Raw genomic sequence first — 17,785 nt, 5'->3', positions numbered from 1 at the left:
AAAGTCTTTATACTGAATTGAAATCTATTTTTCTGTAGTGTCTACATCAGTGGTGCTTGGCCAGTGTGCCTGTGTTCTGTAGTATACCATGAAGTTTTGACCAGTGTGTTGCCACATTTTAATCAGTGTGTAAAATTGATATTTGCCACAATTGAGGGCAGCACATACTGTTGCAACAATGATTGTAAAATACCATACTGAGCAAAGTAGGTTTCATGACATGGTATACTTGAGTGTGGCTTGTGTATGATTATGTCTCTTCCCTAAGTTGTCTTGTCTCTTGGTTAAATATCTCCACTTCCTTCAATTGTTGTCATGTTGGGTGGCTTTAAGTTCTTTTGGTCATTTTCTTTTGAGTGTGTTCCAGTTTGCATAATATCCTTTTAAATGTGGCATCCAGAATTAAACCAAACACTCTAAGCATTCTCTGACTAGCATAGAGCTGGAGCAGAGTAGATCATTAGCTCCCTTTACAAATTTATTATCTTTTCAGTTCTGGAAATCAGAAGTCTGAAATGAGCCTCACCAGGCTAAAATCAAGATGTTGGCAGGGTTGCATTCCTTCTTGGACACTCTAGGGGCAAATCTATTTCTTTTCATTTTCTAGCTTCTAAAGGCTGCCCACATTCCTTGGCTTGTGGCTCCCTTCTGTTGTCAAAGCCAGCAGTGGCTAGTTGGGTCTTTCTGACATTCTGCAGCTCTGACATTGACTCTTCTGCCTCCTTCTTGCACAATTAAATAAATTTATTTAAATAAATTATTTTAAAATATTTTTTAATAAATTAAATAAAATTAATAAACAATAAATTAAATTAATGACTCTTGTAATTACATTGGGCTCACTTCATAATCCAAGATAATCTCCCTATTTTAAGGTTATTTGATTGGCACCTTAATTCCCCATTGCTGTGTAGCATAACATATTCACAGGTTCAGGAGATTAGGACACAGGCATATTTGGGAAACCATTTTTCTGTTTATCACAGGAGTGAGATAAATACTCATGCTTTTACAACTCGTTTAACCTAATGAGGTCCAGAATGTTTACATTTTGCTATATTTCTTTCACATTTCATGTGTATAACTTTTTATTGAATTATAATATATAGTACAATGTATAAAGCTCAGTGAGTTTTTCCAAATTGAGCACATTTATATAATCTGCACTCATATCAAGAAATAGAATATTACCAGCACCCCGAAAACCTCCCTCATTCTCCTTACGTCACTGCCTCTCCCCTCCCAAGCATGAGCACTATTCTGACAGTTTAGTTGAGTTTGTTTTTATATTTCATATAAATAGAATCCTACGTATGTATTTTTTTTATTTCTGTCTTCTCTTGTTCAGCATTGGTTGTGCTAGTTATTCAGGTTGTTGTGTGTAGTTCTAGTTCACTTACTCTGTTTGCTGTATAGTTTTCCATTGTGTGAATATACCCCAGTTTATTTATCTTTTCTACTATTAATGGGAGTTTGGGTAGTTTCCAGTCCTGATATATGTTTAAAATTAGTAAATGACTTTGTCAGAGTCATTCAATGAGAAAGTGGTAGATCTGTTGGAGTCTGGTGTTTTGAGTGGATGACCCAGCCTGATTCATAGAAAAGCAATGACTAACACATTTCTCCATCACCTTTATTAGCATTATGAAAGGGGAAAATTATTTTAATTGGAAATCTCGGAATTTAATGTAAAATAAATTGTATGATTGATTCATTTATTGTTAAGATTGTGATGTTAATCAGAGTTGTGATTACTAATTAGAAAAACTGGTATTCAGATGATAATTTGAATCAAATAGTATTTTATAACTTCATTATTTGTTTTCAGTTAATTTTATTACTAAACTTAGCGAATTCTTTTTAAAAAGATGATTTTGAAAGAAAATCTGAATGGGTTCGTTTGATTCAGTTAAATTCATTAAATATCAGATGGAAGTCAGCACGTGGGGGTGGAGGGTGGGGGAGTTTCTGTCACAGAAAAGAATAAAAATTAAGAAAAATACACCGTAACTTTCTTTTCTCTCTTTACCTATTGTTTGCAGAAAGATCATTAAAAGATAGGCTTCACATACTGGCTTACTGAAAACATGGTTGCATTCCCCCCCCCTCCACCTCTTTAAAGAACCAACAGAGGTTGAGTTGTATCATTTTTCTGTATCTGGCGTCTTTCAGACTCAGACCTGTGTGCTCTGACTTATCCCCTTGATTTAACTACCATCTCTAAGTTAACATCTTCCAAGTGTGATATGTCACCCTTACCTCTTTCCTTACTAATGTGTCCAACTCCCTTCATAGTGTGTCTGCCTGCATGTCCTGTCAGCTCTCTTTTTGAAATACATTTCGAATCCATGTCCCTTAGTCTTCACTGCTACCACCCTACTCTAAGCCATGTTTTTCTCTCACTTGGGCTTCCAAGCTAGCCTTCTAGCTGGTCTTCCTGCTTCTACTCTTAACTCCTTCATAATGAATTATCCGAGAGAGTAACTAAAGGTGATCCTTTCAGAATATAAATGAGACCATGGTAATTCCTTTGCTTTAAAATCCTGCAGGGTTTATCAGTGTATTTAGAATAAAATTCAAGCCCCATCTCATTGTTGAAAGGTTTACATGATGCAGCCCCTGCTCACCTCTTTGATCTCATTTTGTACCTGTCTCCTTCCTATTTATGAGCTTTCAAACACAGTGAGCCTTCTGTTCCCCAAACATATTAAGCTTCTTCCTGTCCTTTGGCTTTTGTATGTGCCCTCTACCTAAACTCCTCTCTCTGAGGTCTCACGAGGGCTGACTTCTCGTTTGCCCTTCCTCAGAGAAGACGCCTTCTGTACCCACCACTGCCTCCCGTCTTATGTGTCATCTCTTCCCCGCTGCTTCCCTCCACTGCCACTCTTGAACACAGCATCTGTTTTGTTTTCTTCAGAGCTTTCTTTTCCCCCTGAAATTATCTTTTAAAAAACTTCTAAACTGTCTGAAAGGTGGCTAAGCTACTGATTCTTGATGATGAAAGGAGATTCTCTGTCAGAATTCTTTTTTCCTCGAAACCTTTTGCAAATTGGTGCTCTCAAAAAAAAAAAAAAAAAAAACAAACATCCATAATTTAAAGCATTCATACTGTTGGTAATGACCAGATGCTGATTGTATGTCATTATCATTAAATAAGTGTTGATGTAACAACTGTATATATTAGAATAGTTTGAAGAGTGAGTTTTTATTGGATGTCTCTGGGGTATACACCAACTCTTTAGGTGCTGCATCCATCACCTGGAGGATCTTGTGTATTCTGTTGATCTCTTAAATGAGATGCTAATGCCATCCTTATTTATAGCAACTAATGACTCCGTTAGTTCCAGTATCTACTTTTTCTTTTATATCCTCTCAGCTGAATTTTACCTCATTAGGAGAAATTGCTTTTAACTGTTAAGAATCAAAGTTAATTCTGTTCAGAATTTGTTTAACATATTGCTAAACCTGTAGCTATCTTTGACTTCATAGTTTTAAGTACACTATAAGAAAAGTATAGAAGCATCTTATGTTTATTTTTGTTCATTTTAGCCAACAGATTTATTTTTCTTATAATAGGGATAGGGGAGTTGGGATTGCAAGCAGTGCTGATGATTAAAGGCTGCACTGTGTTTTGAATAAAGAAGAGAAAAAACTAGCTTCTGGTGTAGGCCTGTGGCATGGGAAGAGTATGGAAGATAAATACTTGCTGATAACAGCAGTCTACCAAATAAGTGTCAGCTCCAATTTTATTTTCCTTTTGCTGGGAAAACTGTGACCTCCTTTGAGTACTGGTGAGTGAGACATTTTGCAGCAAAGCTGAATATAAAAGGCCCTGCTCTCTGGTAGGCTAATGCCAAATGTTGGAAAGCCTTTAAAGAACTTGCCGAGCTACATTGAGTGTCAGCTGCCAGATCTGAAATAGAGCAATATAAAAAGTTAGATGTTCTTCCTGCTTTATTGTAGACAGTGTCTTAAAAATATAGCTAGAACCATCACTGTAAATAGAGACATAAAATAATTTTGTTGTTGTACTGTTTCTTTATGTATTAGCTCTCATTAAATACATACTGTAACATAACTGTGTAACACTATCAGTTCCTTACATATTGGTTTGGCCAAAAAGCTCGTTCGGGCTTTTTGGTAACATGTTATGGAGTAGAATTAGGGTATGAGACAGAAAGAAAATCTCAACATGGATCCTTCCCTCTTTAACCTGCCTCATCTTGTTCTAGAAGTGTTAAGGTAGTTTACGTATAATAAATAGAATGAGGCAGGAAAAAATAATAAGGGTTGATACTCATACCTGATGGAAACTATAGTAATGGAGTATGGAAAAATAACAGTCTATGAAAGCAAAAAGGCTATATACCTAGCACTTATTTGTTAACAAATTTTCTATTTTTGTCTCTGTTTTTTTGTTTGGCCATATAGGTAAAGTCCTACTTGCTGTTGTTCACCTGATGAATGGCAGCATAGTGGAATTCCCATCTGCTTTATGCTTTTTGGCAAGTTATTTCTCCCACTGTGAGCTGCTTGTGGGAATCTAGACAGATGTCAGAGGTCTGTCCCTATGTTTCTTTCAAGCTGGCAAGAACTCCACCATGTCTGTCACTCAGGCTCCTCCTCCAGCAGCAGAATCTGTCATGGTGGTTGGACGTTTGTGTAAAATACCAAGTAAACAGTCACTGATTTTAAGATGTATTATACAAATGTATTTTGTAGTTTGGGAAGATACAGCATTTCAGTTTAGCAGTAAGGAGTGACAGAGAAAGGCTAGTATATGCTCTCAGGCATATATATAAAATCTTAGCTATTTTAGTGTCAGTTGATCCTTTTTTGTTCTTAGCAATATATAATGCCTAATTAGTACTTTATGAGAAAATGGTAGAAAAATGTATGTGGTTCCCTATACCCTTCCACTACTCTACCCCCCAACGTTGTTACTGTCTTTTAAAGTAACCAAAAAATAGATTAAAGGTTTTGTTTCATACTTAAAAAAAAAAAAAAAAAGAATCCAAGCACGTCTTAAAGTGAGCAGTAAAAGTACTTTAATGGTTATGAGTTACCTAATATAAATGTCACTTTAATCTGTACTCTCTGCCAGGCAGTCTCCCATTGAATTTTCAAAGGGTTATCCAGAGGCTGAGACTAGATAACCTGGCCTAGTTTAGTAAACCTCAAGAGAGATTTTAATAAGATGACTTTCATAAGTCTCCTCAAATATTGTGTATATCAGCTTCTGATTTCCAAGCACACATCACTGACTAGAGCAGCTCCTATGTCTATTTTGGCATCTTGAAAATTAATTGTTTGTACCATCAGGATGGGAACCCTCACACTCTTCCTGCCTTTTGATCAAAGATAACACTGAGTCAGAGCCTCCACACTGTCATTTGCTTCTAGTACGTGAGATACCCAGGGAGAAACATTAAGTCCTTTAGGCCACTAGAGCATTGTTTTTGCATTAATGCAAGAGGCGTTGCTGCTCTGTTACCACTACAGTGCCAGGAACAGTACCCTTGTGATGGGGAAGAATTAATGCACCACCACAGTGCCGAATTTACTGCTGAGGAGGACCGACTTAGCTTTGAGGTTGGAAGGATAGAAAGGAACAGTCATAGAGCTTGCTGATTTAATTTCTCTTATATATATATTATATTGCATGTGTGTGTGTATTTATAAATATACATATGTGTTGTATCACATATGTGTATACCTATATACATGAAGAAAAATTGTTCACTGAGGCAATTTTGTATTGAAACAATGTAACTGGTAACTTTCTTAGAAGGGTGATCATTCATAGAGTTGTAATGATAATTTAACAGTTATAATGCAGGTACTCTCTCATTTAAAAAAAAAAAAGTATGTGCCATTAACTTTCCTGGACATTTTCATTGCCTTTGTAATCAGGTTTAACTTCTAATTTAAAGGGAAGATATCTGAAATAGAGCATCTCAGGATTTTATAAAATAATTTAATCAACTCTTATTTGAATATTATATAATGTCACCATCTTTTAAAAAGGAGATGAAAGTTAAGGCCTGTCCAGTAAGAGAAAGGTCAGTATGCCAGTGAGCAAAGGATCTCAACGTAGTCCTTTGTGAAGGCTGACAAAGTAAATGGTATATTTTTAAGGAAAGGAATGATAAAGTAACATTAGCAAAATATTCCCAAATGAGGATGTATAGAGTGAGGCAAATTACTTCTTGCAAGAGATTGGGTTAATGACAGCTTGGAAAATTTTAAGATAATAATTTCATAACACAGAAAGCATTTAGATGAAATTATCTAAATGCATTCTGCATTGTGAATCTGTTACCAAAACACTTTTACACTGTGAGAAGAACAGGAGTTTATTAATATTCATTAATGCATTTTGAAAGCACATGTAATACTTGCATTCTGAAAACTCAGTGTAAGAAGTAAAAAAAAAAAATTGTTCTTAAGATTTAGAATATTGTAAGAGAATAAAATGATTTGGAAGACAGTACCTCCTTTTTTGCATTTTTGCAAATCCTTTCCCAACTATACAGATGCAACCCACACCAGCCCCCCTTGTGTTTCCTAGTAAACAGTTTTTAAAGTTCCCTTTTTTCTCTCACTGGAAATTACATTTACCTCCTTCTCTTAATAATAATTAATCTACTCACTTTAAAAATATTCATTGTGCACATCAACTGTTCTTGTTCTCTTCATGATGGAACTCGCTAAAGAAAAGTCATTTAGTCTTTGGTTATGACTAAAACTGCATTCATCCATTCAGTGACTATTAAGTGTTATATGTCTAGGTGCTGAGGATACAGAGGGCAGTGGGACAGACATGGTTCCTCCTTTCAGGGGGCTTACATTATGGTGGGGGAGACCATCAAAATAAATACTTGCAAATTGTGACAAAGGCTTATGAAGGAAACAAATTGGGTGATGGAACCACTGGATGTATGAATTAATGTAGCAAGAGATGACACTGGAAGATAGATTGAAACCAGCTTTCTTGAAATATAGTTTAATTTTACTTACTGGACCCCTGAGAAGATAGAATTTGAGTCAATTATAACACTAAGATGGAATATATGATATTTTATAAATACTAGGAAAGTTTGTTCTGATTTTTTTGCTAAACCTCTCCTCATTCCCATGGGTTCATTTCATTCCTTCTATAAACTGTTAATTCTTTAAGATTGCATAGGGTACAAACCAATATAAGATATTGTAATTATATGATGAGGGCCCCTTTTTTGAGATTTAATATTAAAGCACACAGTTTTAACTGAGGGTAACCAGAATGTCTTAATCTTCGTATTTCTACCCCTTTGAAAGTCTCTGGGTCTTGCTACATTTTAAAGTTTTTTAGGTACTTTGCTTAAGAAACTATAAAATACCCAAGGGCTGATTCTGGTCTTGTTTATTTCCACATGTCTAACTCCAGCAGAGTGTTTGGTACAAGATTGGTAGGTGTGCTTGGTAAATACTTGTTAATTAAATGAGTTCTTTTGAAAGTATGGGTGCCAAACAAGGGTAAATACTCTTGGCAGCACAGAATTAAGAGGTCTGTGTGAAAAGAGCTTATATGAGACGGCTCTATGGAGAAAGTAGAAGTGATATTGGACTTTGAAAGATGGGATTTAAGGAGAAGGAAGGAGTAGGAAATTGTGTGGAGTTATAGGAATGTAGGTGGGATATGCACAGAGTATTAACCGTTCCAAACTGGCTGTCATTGAGAGTTTATACATGGAAGTAAGGTTTTAAATACTACATTAAAAAAAAAAAGTGGGTTGTACCAGAGTCTAGAAGGCCTTGCCTGATATGAAGGGGGTGTAGTTTTTTCCCTCTGGGCAGTGGGGACTATGACATGGGATTGATTTAGTAGTATAGATTTTGATAATAAATGTTTTAGGAGGACTGATTTGGCCATACTACTTAGAGTAGATAATAGACAGAGTAAAGGAACAGAATTCCTCAGTGGCATTTACAGAAGAGAATACCCTGTTGATCTGTATGGTTAGTCCTTATTTATTCTGTGCTAGTCTCCTTTCTAGTTCAGAGAATATAAACTATCTTGGGTCCCAAAGAGAGTCATACCATAGTATACTCCATAGCTGTCAGTGATATCCCCCAAGCAGGTTTCCCTCTAGAAGAACAGATAGAGGGAATCGTCAGAAATTCTCAAGACTAGGGGTAGGTTTTCCCTAATAAATTCTTGGCTGGAGTATCACAGCTTTTTTTCCCCCTCATATTCTTCACTGTCCTCATGACTGAGAATTCCATGGTTATTTCACAGTCTCCAAATAAAATGCCAGAAAATTTTAGAAGAAAGTTACAGCGTATCACAAACTCAAGTAAGTGATTAATGCAGCATCTACCCAGTCCAAGCACCATGCTAAGTATGGGTGTCCAGAAATGATAGATAAACATGATTTTTGTCCTCACAAAACTTAGTCAGATGGACTAGACATAAAACTTAAGAACACTGAGGTGCTTTGACTGAGATATATACAGAGTAGTTTTGGGAGCATTTTGCCTGTTCTGGGGCTTTAAAGATGATTTCTTGAAAGAAATGAGTAGGAATTAGATGAAAGAGAGGGAAGTTATTCTAGACAAAAGAACAGCATGAACAACAACAAAAAAGGCATTTGCAGTAAGTGTCCAGTCTTGGTGCCCAGTGGTCAGTGCCTCAGGTTACTTCCTCTTTTTGGGTTTTCAGGATTGTTTGATGGTGACCCTCCCTCCTTGCATAGGCATCTTCCCTCCTTCCCTTCCTCGAATCAGTTGGCTTAGTGGTTTGTTTTCTTTTAGTGTGCTCAAAGAACAAGTTTGATTTTGTTTTTTTAATAAAGGATACATTTCTTTTTTTAAATTATTTTATCTCTGGCTGTGTTGGGTCTTCGTTGCTGCACGTGGCCTTTCTCTAGTTGCAGCGAGCGAGGGCTACTCTCCGTTGCAGTGCGTGGGCTTCTCATTGCGGTGCCTTCTCTTGTTGCGGAGCACAAGCTCTGGGCACGCAGGCTTCAGTAGTTGTGGTACACGGGCGCAGTAGTTGTGGCTCGCGGGCTCTAGAGCGCAGGCTCAGTAGTTGTGGCTCCGTGGGCTCTAGAGCACAGGCTCAATAGTTGTGGCGCATGGGCTTAGTTGCTCCATAGCATGTGAGATCTTCCTGGACTAGGGCTCAAACCCACGTCCCCTGCACTGGCAGGCGGATTCTTAACCACTGCAACCACCAGGGAAGTCCAAGTTTTGATTTTGTTAATCATTTCTATTGCCTCTCTTCTCCCCCGCAACCCTAAGTTTTTGTGTTTTTGTCATTATTTTCATCCCTCTATTTCCATTGAGTTGACTTTTTGTTGTCTCCCTGTCCAACTTCTTGATTTGAAAGCTTATCTCACTTATTTTAAGACTTCCTTTTAGGTATGTAAGGATATAAATTACTCTCAAAGCACTGTATCTCTCAGATTTTGACATGTATCACTTTTGTTGTCATTCAGTTTTAAACATTTTTTGATTTCCATTGTGATTTCCTCTGTAACCATGATTTATTTAGGGAGTGCATATTCAAGTTTCCAAACAAAGGGATTTTACTTTAACCTTTATTTTTAAACTGTTGATTTCTAACTAAATTGCACTGGGATTAAAGAGTGTATAGTCGGTGTGGTATCAATTCTTTGAAATTTAGGACTTGTATCCTAGTTCCCAGTCCTTTCTGTACATCTTCCATGTGTCCTTGGAAAGAGAATAGATTATTTCTTGAAAGCCAACATATATATTTAAGTTTTTATATTTTTATCTTTTTTTGGTATTCTGAATAATTGCTTATTAAATTACTGAGAAAAGTGTGTTAAAATATTATCAAAGATTTATAAAGTTTCTCCTTGTAATTCTACCATTTTTTTCTTTATATATTTCTAAGTTACGTTGCATACCATATGGCTGTGTACTTACACACTCAAGATTGTTTAAAGTTCTTATTGGATTCTCTGTTTATTATTCTGTAATGATGAACCTAAGTTTTAAAAATATTTTGTTTATTGCTGTTCTGTACCAGCTTTATTTTTATTTGGATTTACCTGGAATATCATTTTCTACTCTTTTTTTTTTTTTTTTGGTGTGGTTTGATTTTGTATGCCTTGTGTAAGCCATTATCTAGATGGATTTATTATTTTTCAGCTTATTCTGATGACCTTTATCTTTTTGATAGACAGGGAACAAATTATATCCGTATTTCCAAATCATCTTACAGTTGTCTTCATATTCACAATGATGCAGCCGTTAAAATGTTTTAAAATTTTTTTTAAATTTCCTTTTTTAATCAACTATAATAATTTTTTTAAAGAATAAATGCTTTAAAAATTTCCTTTTTAAAATTTCCTTTCCTTTTAAAAAGGAAATATCTCTAATTCAATATCCTTGCACATATAATTTTCTTAAGATTCACACCTCAGTTTAAATGCTCCCCCTTCTTTCAGAAAGTTTTTCTCTGACCTATTCCTTTTTAAAATAGCACTCCCATTATTTTATATCTTAGTATATTTATTTCTTTTTTTAAATTTCTTTTATAACACAAAAGTTATTTATAGACAGGTTATTAGTGATATTAGTATTAATACTACTATTATACTAATCATTTTATTTACATGTTGATATTTGATCTTAGTCAATAGAGGGAGAAAGATAAAGGAGCCCTAAAGGAGTAACATGCTCAAGTGAAGAGCAAGTAAAGAGGTAGAAATAAAGACTACTCAGGAGTGGCAGAGAATGAGAATGGGAGTACTTTTACAGAGAAAAGGAAATCTGTAATCCTCTAGGATTCTTGGGAAGAGTGAGGTAAGTGTAACTTACATACATGTTTAAGGCGAAAAGGAGGTTAAATGAAGAATTGCCTACATCAGACCTTATTTACTGAGTAAAGAGGGGAGAATAAACGGAGCTGAGAACGTTGGAATATTTGTTAAGTGGTGCACCCTAAAAGAACAGAGGTTAGGCTCCAACTTTAGTTAGGGTGAAATTACAATGTGTATTCATTTATTACAATGTGTATTCATTTGAATAGTACCTTCTGGTCTATGGCAGTAGGGGGTTAATAGAAATGATGCAGGGAGTGACTTAAGTTACGAAGTATGTGGTCATGCTGATGATGGAATGTGTTATACAGGGCGAAGGTAGCATTGGCCTAAGGTAGAAACATCGAAGGTAGAAACATCATGAATGCACTGTGAACACCATGTTAAGAGGGGGACCTGAATTCTTATTCCAACTGTGCTCCAAACTATTGTGTAACTTTGAGCACAGATTTGCCTTCCCCCGAATTAGAAGGGGGTTGAGCCTGATCATCTCTAAAGCCCTTTTCAATTTTCAGATGATGAGAGTATATGAAATAGATGGAGTTGAGTGATTAAAGGTTCAGGTAAGAGTGGGTAACGGGTGAGAAGAAGTCAGAACATGTATGAAGCTTGTAATAAGTTTTACCTCCTAACTTTGTAATAAATGTTACAAAGTTCATTGTAATCAATGAACTTGTTTTCAGTGTTCATTCACAATTCTGATCTCATTTACCTATTTAAAAATATAAGTTGGTAGAGATAGAAATTAGTATTCTCATTTATAGACAATCTAGCTAGAGGAAAGATCACTAAATTTCAAGTCTAATTCCAGCTGTGTTTCTAAGAATGGCATTTGCAAGCCACAGGTTTTATCCTATTTTCTCATCTGTAGATTAGGGGGGTTGACTTCTGTATCATACTACCTGAATTTTACTTTTAGGCAGGTTTCTAGGTCAGGGTAATGTGGTAGTTGTTACGTGTCTGCATTTTATAAAGACATTTGACATATTAATCTTTTAGATTGTCCTTTGTAGACAAGAAATAGTAAATGTGTGGCAGCACTTGGGAGAATTTGCAACTTGGGAATTACCTCATAAAATGACACAGGATTCTTTCCTCAGTATAGTCTTATTCACCGTTTTTAGCAATGACATGAATAAAGATATTGATGGCTTGCTGATTAAATATCCTATATGCTGGATAACAGAATCAAAGTCAAAGATGATCTCAGCAGACTTCAACTAAGAGCCGAATGGCGAGATGAAACCCTGTGGATTCCTCTGGTTGGGCCAGCAAGCACACTGCATAAGATGAGAGGCAGGGGCTTCCTTCAGATCTTGCCTCCATTACTTCTGTGTGACACATGGCCCTACATGCAAAAAGCATAAAAGAATACTGTGAATTCTTTCTTTATCCTGGGGTCATGCCACTTCATTCCCCAAAGGCAACCAAAATTATTAGGTTTTTAAGTGTATACTTCAGGAGAATTCTACTCTCTAGTGTCAGAATTGTCCTCCCTGCCCTCTTGTTTCATGTAATATTAGAGAAAAATAAATTTTATAGCTGGAAAAAGATTTATGTACCATAAAGTTCAGTGATTCTCAAAATGTGGTCCTTGGGCTAGGAGTAGCAGCAGCAGCATCACTGAGAACTTGGTAGAAATGTAGCTTCTTGGGGCCCATCCTGGACCTTCTGAATTATTACTTCTGGGGGGCCCAGCAATTTGTGCCAGCAGCTGATTTTACATATGAGGAAACTATGATCAGAACAGTGAAGTAACATACCAAACATTATATAGTTACTGGTGGCTTCTGTTATATTTCACCCATAACTTGCTCTTTTTCTTGTGTAGTTTTGTCTCTTTTAAAAAAACATGTTTTGTTTTTAAAGTTATCAATATAAAAAATAGGCCATTGATTCACTTCCTACCTTTTTCATTTGTGCTTCTCTGTGTCTTTTGGGACATAGCAAATTCAGATGAATGCTATTTTGAGGTTTTTATCACGATTCTTTAGACTTAGCTGACTTTTAAAAACCAAACCTTAAATCAGCTCCCTGCTGTTTTTTACATGCAAGACTTTTTGGTTGTCTCAAGGGTGACCTCTGACTTCTTTTCCAGACTCCTTTCCCATCATGTCATGTCTCTCCTCCTTTTAGAATTTCGAAGCTATATCCTGTTCTCACTGCATCTACTCCTTGCCTCATATTTCCTCTCTTTCTTTTCTCTCTGCACTGAAATCAGCTCATTTGATTTCATCTTCTTAAAGCATTTGGATCTTCCAAATTGAAAAAATTAGTATCCTTTAGCCTTCCCGTGGCATTTTGGTTTTTCTATTTCTGGATTTGTGCTTGGCTTTATTTTGTTAATATGCATTTATATCAGTCTTTTGTTAGTTTATATGCTCCTTGAGGACAAGGATCGTGTTTTATTTGTTGTCACTTCAGGCTTCTTGCACCATTCTCCTCACTTACTGGTTGATAGACAAATGTTGGTTGCATTTGTGTTCAGTGGAATGAGAACATACTCTGGGCTGTACTCAGTATCTGTAACTCTAACCAGTTGTCTTATAAATGTTCTGATGACTGCATGGGATAGTAGGCACAGTAGGGATAAGTCAGCTCCAACTCCTCCACTGAATTTTACAAATGGAAAATTACAAATCCACAATCAATTAATCTTTATTTTGGTGTTCTTATGTGCCTGGCGTAATGTTGTGCATGGAGGATGATATGTTTTCAGTGTCATTTCCGTAAATAAAGGACAGCACATTTTTACTATTGATACTGCTTTATACTTATATACATTTAAATTACATGCATTGTTCCTCTTTGTGAACTTGAAACTTAGGTGTATGGTGTTAAGGAGATGTTTAAATTTTTCAAAATTATTAACAAAATTTTAGTTGGTATCTTAAGATTAAGATACTCTGTTGTGGGGCTTCCCTGGTGGCGCAGTGGTCGAGGATCTGCCTGCCAATGAAGGGGACACGGGTTCGAGCCCTGGTCTGGGAAGATCCCACACGCCGCGGAGCAGCTGGGCCCGTGAGCCACAACTACTGAGCCTGCGCACCTGGAGCCTGTGCTCCGCAACAAGAGAGGCCACGACAGTGAGAGGCCCACGCACCGCAGTGAAGAGTGGCCCCTGCTCACAGCAACTAGAGAAAGCCCTTGCACAGAAACGAAGACCCAACACAGCCAAAAAAAAATAAATAATTAATTAATTTTAAAAAAAAAGATACTCTGTTGTGCTAAATACCCAAATATCAAGACTAGGTGTTTCCTATTGACGAAGCTGCACATTCTAGTAAAATACAAAATTTTCTCAGATCATCTCAACATACTTGTCAAGGAAGAATATATATGCTTCACTGTGGGATAGAGTGGAAATTTTATCATTTTTATTTCAATTTTTCTGTAAAGCATTATAATTTTATACTTAAATTTAGTTTTTTGAGTAGTACTCAAAGTACACTTTATAATGTTTTGGAGAACTTTGAAAAGAAGGAAATGTTGGAGATGAGTTTTTAAATGGTGGTTGCCTGGAATACAGTGATTTTGGTTCATCAGGCAAATGTTCTTATAAGCTGTCTTGAGAAATGGAGATGTTATGGGTGGCTTAGGACCAAAGTTAACAACTTTGAAAGAATGTGCCACTATATTAATTTTGAAATTATTTTTCTCCAAGACACATCATTTTTATCAATTTTTAGCTAACTGTGTGGAAAATGGAGAAGTGGAATGCTTTAATAAAATTTTGTGATCAGAGGTAAATTGTAAAAATTAAATATAATAGATTACCAGCCCATTTAGAGGCTCATATTACCTTAGCAGTTGTATATGGGGAATTTACATACAGCAGGGTTGTTGATTGCTGTTTTTAGATCCATAATTTTAACCTTACTGTAACATTGTAAGCTTGTAAATTTGATCTTATTGTTATCTTATTGTTATGTCATACCAAACATATGCAGAACTCTTTTGTCATTGTTCTAGAGCCATTCAGTTCAGATAGTAATACATGAGAAGGTAGAAAAATGTTATGATTCTTCTGTCCTTAGGAATTTATAGTTGGCATAGGAGACTTTATGCAAAGGAAACAGAAAGCATTCTGCACAATAGCTTTCAGTTTCAGAGTGGAACATAACTAATTTTTCTATTTATCTGGAATTTTAAATTTAGTTTGTCAAGTTATTGTTATTTGTCCACAGTCAACTAAAAGTTTGTGCTTATTAATATCATCAGGGGCAGGCTTTGCTGGATGGTAATAAAGTAAAGCTGTGTCACATCTGTAGTTCCTGTCTCTAGCACCTGTTTCCTATGAAAATGCAGAGCTGAGTTTCTCATTTTTTCTATTTTAGTGAGCATTTGTCCTGTGCTTTCACATTCTTTCTTCATGGGGAAAGTAATGTATGCACAAGTGTGGAGATTGCCCAACACCAGCCAATTTATTTGATCAATGAGGAGCATATACACATGGCTCAGTCTTCACCTGCACCATTTCAAGGTAAGTAAAAGATGATGTCCCTGCTCTCCACCCTTCCCCACCAAGTGGATAGCCACCTTTCCCAGTAAGGTTTTACAGAATGAGATACTATCTTGAATAGTTAAGCTAAGCAATAAGGATGATTTCTGAAGAAGAAAGAGAAGACCACAAGCAAGTGATAATAGCTTGCTAGTTTTTTACTGAAAGCTTCTCACATACAACATGGTCTTACGTGTATTGAGGAATAAAATGTGGAGAATTTACTTTATATCAAAAGAGGATTAATAAGTATTTGAAAAATATAATCCAATGAGTAATTGACAAATATTATAAATTAAAGGTTTTCAGTGTCCCGTGGTTTTAGGAATGTAATGACTTACAGAAAATTACTGTTAAACTTTGTACTATTTGAAATTTCAACCAAAATCAAATTTCTAGAGTTATATAGTATGTAGTTTCTTCATTGATATTAATATCTTATTTTCTTTTAATTACAGGCTACATTGTTTGTAGGTATTTGGTTGTAATTTAACTTACATTCATATTTTCATTAGTTCTCAACTAATCACCTAGATATCACCAAAATAATGCTATGTCCCTTTTTCTCTAGCTGTGCATTCTAAAGCTTTGATTTTGTGTTTGGAATTCATAATTTTCGATGAATAACTCTTTTTAAATGTTATAATATTAAATCGAACCATATAGAAATACCTTTTTTAGTTCAATCTAATTTATCAGTTCTAGCGATGTCTGGTTGAAACAGTCTTAGTATATCACAAAATGTAATTTTAAAATGTTTTTTAATAAAATTAACTAAAGTATTTTTATTGATATAATAGTCTGTCAAATGAGTATTTAGCCTCCATATTATTTACGATGACTTTTTGGTTTCCTACAAATGATTCTGATTTAATTTGATGAAAGCATCTTTTTCTTACCTTAAGGATTATTAAGGTTTTTTTTAAGGTAAAAAAGAACATTGAACCTCATGTAATTGTGTCCTGATTATTGCCTACATTTTCCTCCATCTTGCAACACATTTTAAGCTATTTACTTTATTATTCTGTAATTTTGGATGTTTTGTGTATGAACTACTATGTAATTCGAAATGACCCAATTCTCAAACTGTACACTTAAGAGTTGTACAGTATGTGCATATTTAAAAACTGTGTTATTTAAATACTGTGTCAGGATTATTTAAATACCGTGTTTCCTTGTTCTAGAGTCATTTAAAAGGCAGTTCAGATAGTAATACATGAGATTATTTAAATATTGTGTTTCCTTGACTCTGAAAGTGTTGAGGATCATCTGACTTTAGATTTTATTTATTTATTCATTCATTTATTTATTTATTTTTTGGCATTGGGTCTTCGTTGCTGTGCGCGGGCTTTTTCTAGTTGTGGCGAGCGGGGGCTACTCTTTGTTGCGGTGCGTGGCCTTCTCATTGCAGTGGCTTCTCTTTGTTGTGGAACACAGGCTCTAGGCACACGGGCTGCAGTAGTTGTGGCTCACGGGCTTAGTTGCTCCGCGGCATATGAGATCTTCCTGGACCAGGGCTCGAACCTGTGTCCCCTGCATTGGCAGGAGGATTCTTAACCACTGTGCCACCAGGGAAGTCCCTGACTTTAGATTTTGTCGAGCAAAATAAAAGCATTTACTTATGATAATAGCAGAGGGCATTACTAGTCATGAGGAAAGATAGTATTGGCAATACCAGGTCCCTATAGACTACTTATTTTAAATCTTACTGGTTTCTTACTAATACCTTGAATCATGGACGACTTTGTGGGGCATTATCCTGCCTATTTCCCATGATTGGTGAGGAGAAGGTACATCCTTAGGGCAGGTGTTGGCATATAGATAATTATAGTGAACATAACCATATTGATGTGGAGATTTCCTAGAAGTGTTAAAACAGGAAAATTGCCCTTGATTATGTGTGTTGGTTAGATCAGTATTTTTATCCCATTTGGATCAGTATGGAACAGCAGAAAGGCAACACGAAATATATGATGTCTACAGCCATCTCTGTCTTGATTGATGTGATATATCATCCAGCTGTTAAAAAAATAAAGCCATCCCCCAAAATGGACTTCCCAGTTAATGCCTATGCTGAGATTTTTTATAAATCAGGATTAAGGAGAAGTAACCTTTATCCCCAGAAAAGTGTTATTCGGAAGGTCAAAATATTCACCATGAGACTAAGAACTGGCTGAGTTATACAGTATTACATTAGCTACATTTTTGTGTCTAGCTCAGTGAAAATGACATCGAGGTCAAACAGTGAAAGAATAAGAGAGAGAGGGACTTTGAATCCTTTATTTTGCGTAAAATAAATTTTATTTAGAGTTGTTTAATCAGCAGACCTCCAAAACAGTCATAATTGAAATTATACATAACATTATGTTTCAGACTTGGTACATTAAGGCTCTCCTGCTATTAGATGTTTTATGTATATATTATTTTAAAATTACCTCAAATATTTAGG

General features: G+C 35.7%; 1 protein-coding gene across 2 annotated transcripts in view; it reads left to right on the top strand.

The window, feature by feature from the left end:
• The window catches only part of MED13L (mediator complex subunit 13L), a 307,721-nt gene that overhangs the window by 230,359 nt on the left and 59,577 nt on the right, over positions 1–17,785 (top strand). For both annotated transcript variants that reach the window (XM_032602718.1, XM_032602716.1), the window contains exon 5: positions 15,173–15,318. In XM_032602718.1, coding sequence (XP_032458609.1) covers positions 15,173–15,318 — 146 coding nt within the window. The remainder of the gene's footprint in view (positions 1–15,172; positions 15,319–17,785) is intronic.

This window comes from Phocoena sinus, chromosome 14 (assembly GCF_008692025.1).
Source record: "Phocoena sinus isolate mPhoSin1 chromosome 14, mPhoSin1.pri, whole genome shotgun sequence".
Classification (NCBI taxonomy): Eukaryota; Metazoa; Chordata; class Mammalia; order Artiodactyla; family Phocoenidae; genus Phocoena; species Phocoena sinus.
The sequence above is the reverse complement of the archived record's forward strand: the minus strand, read 5'-3'. Positions and strand labels throughout refer to the sequence as shown.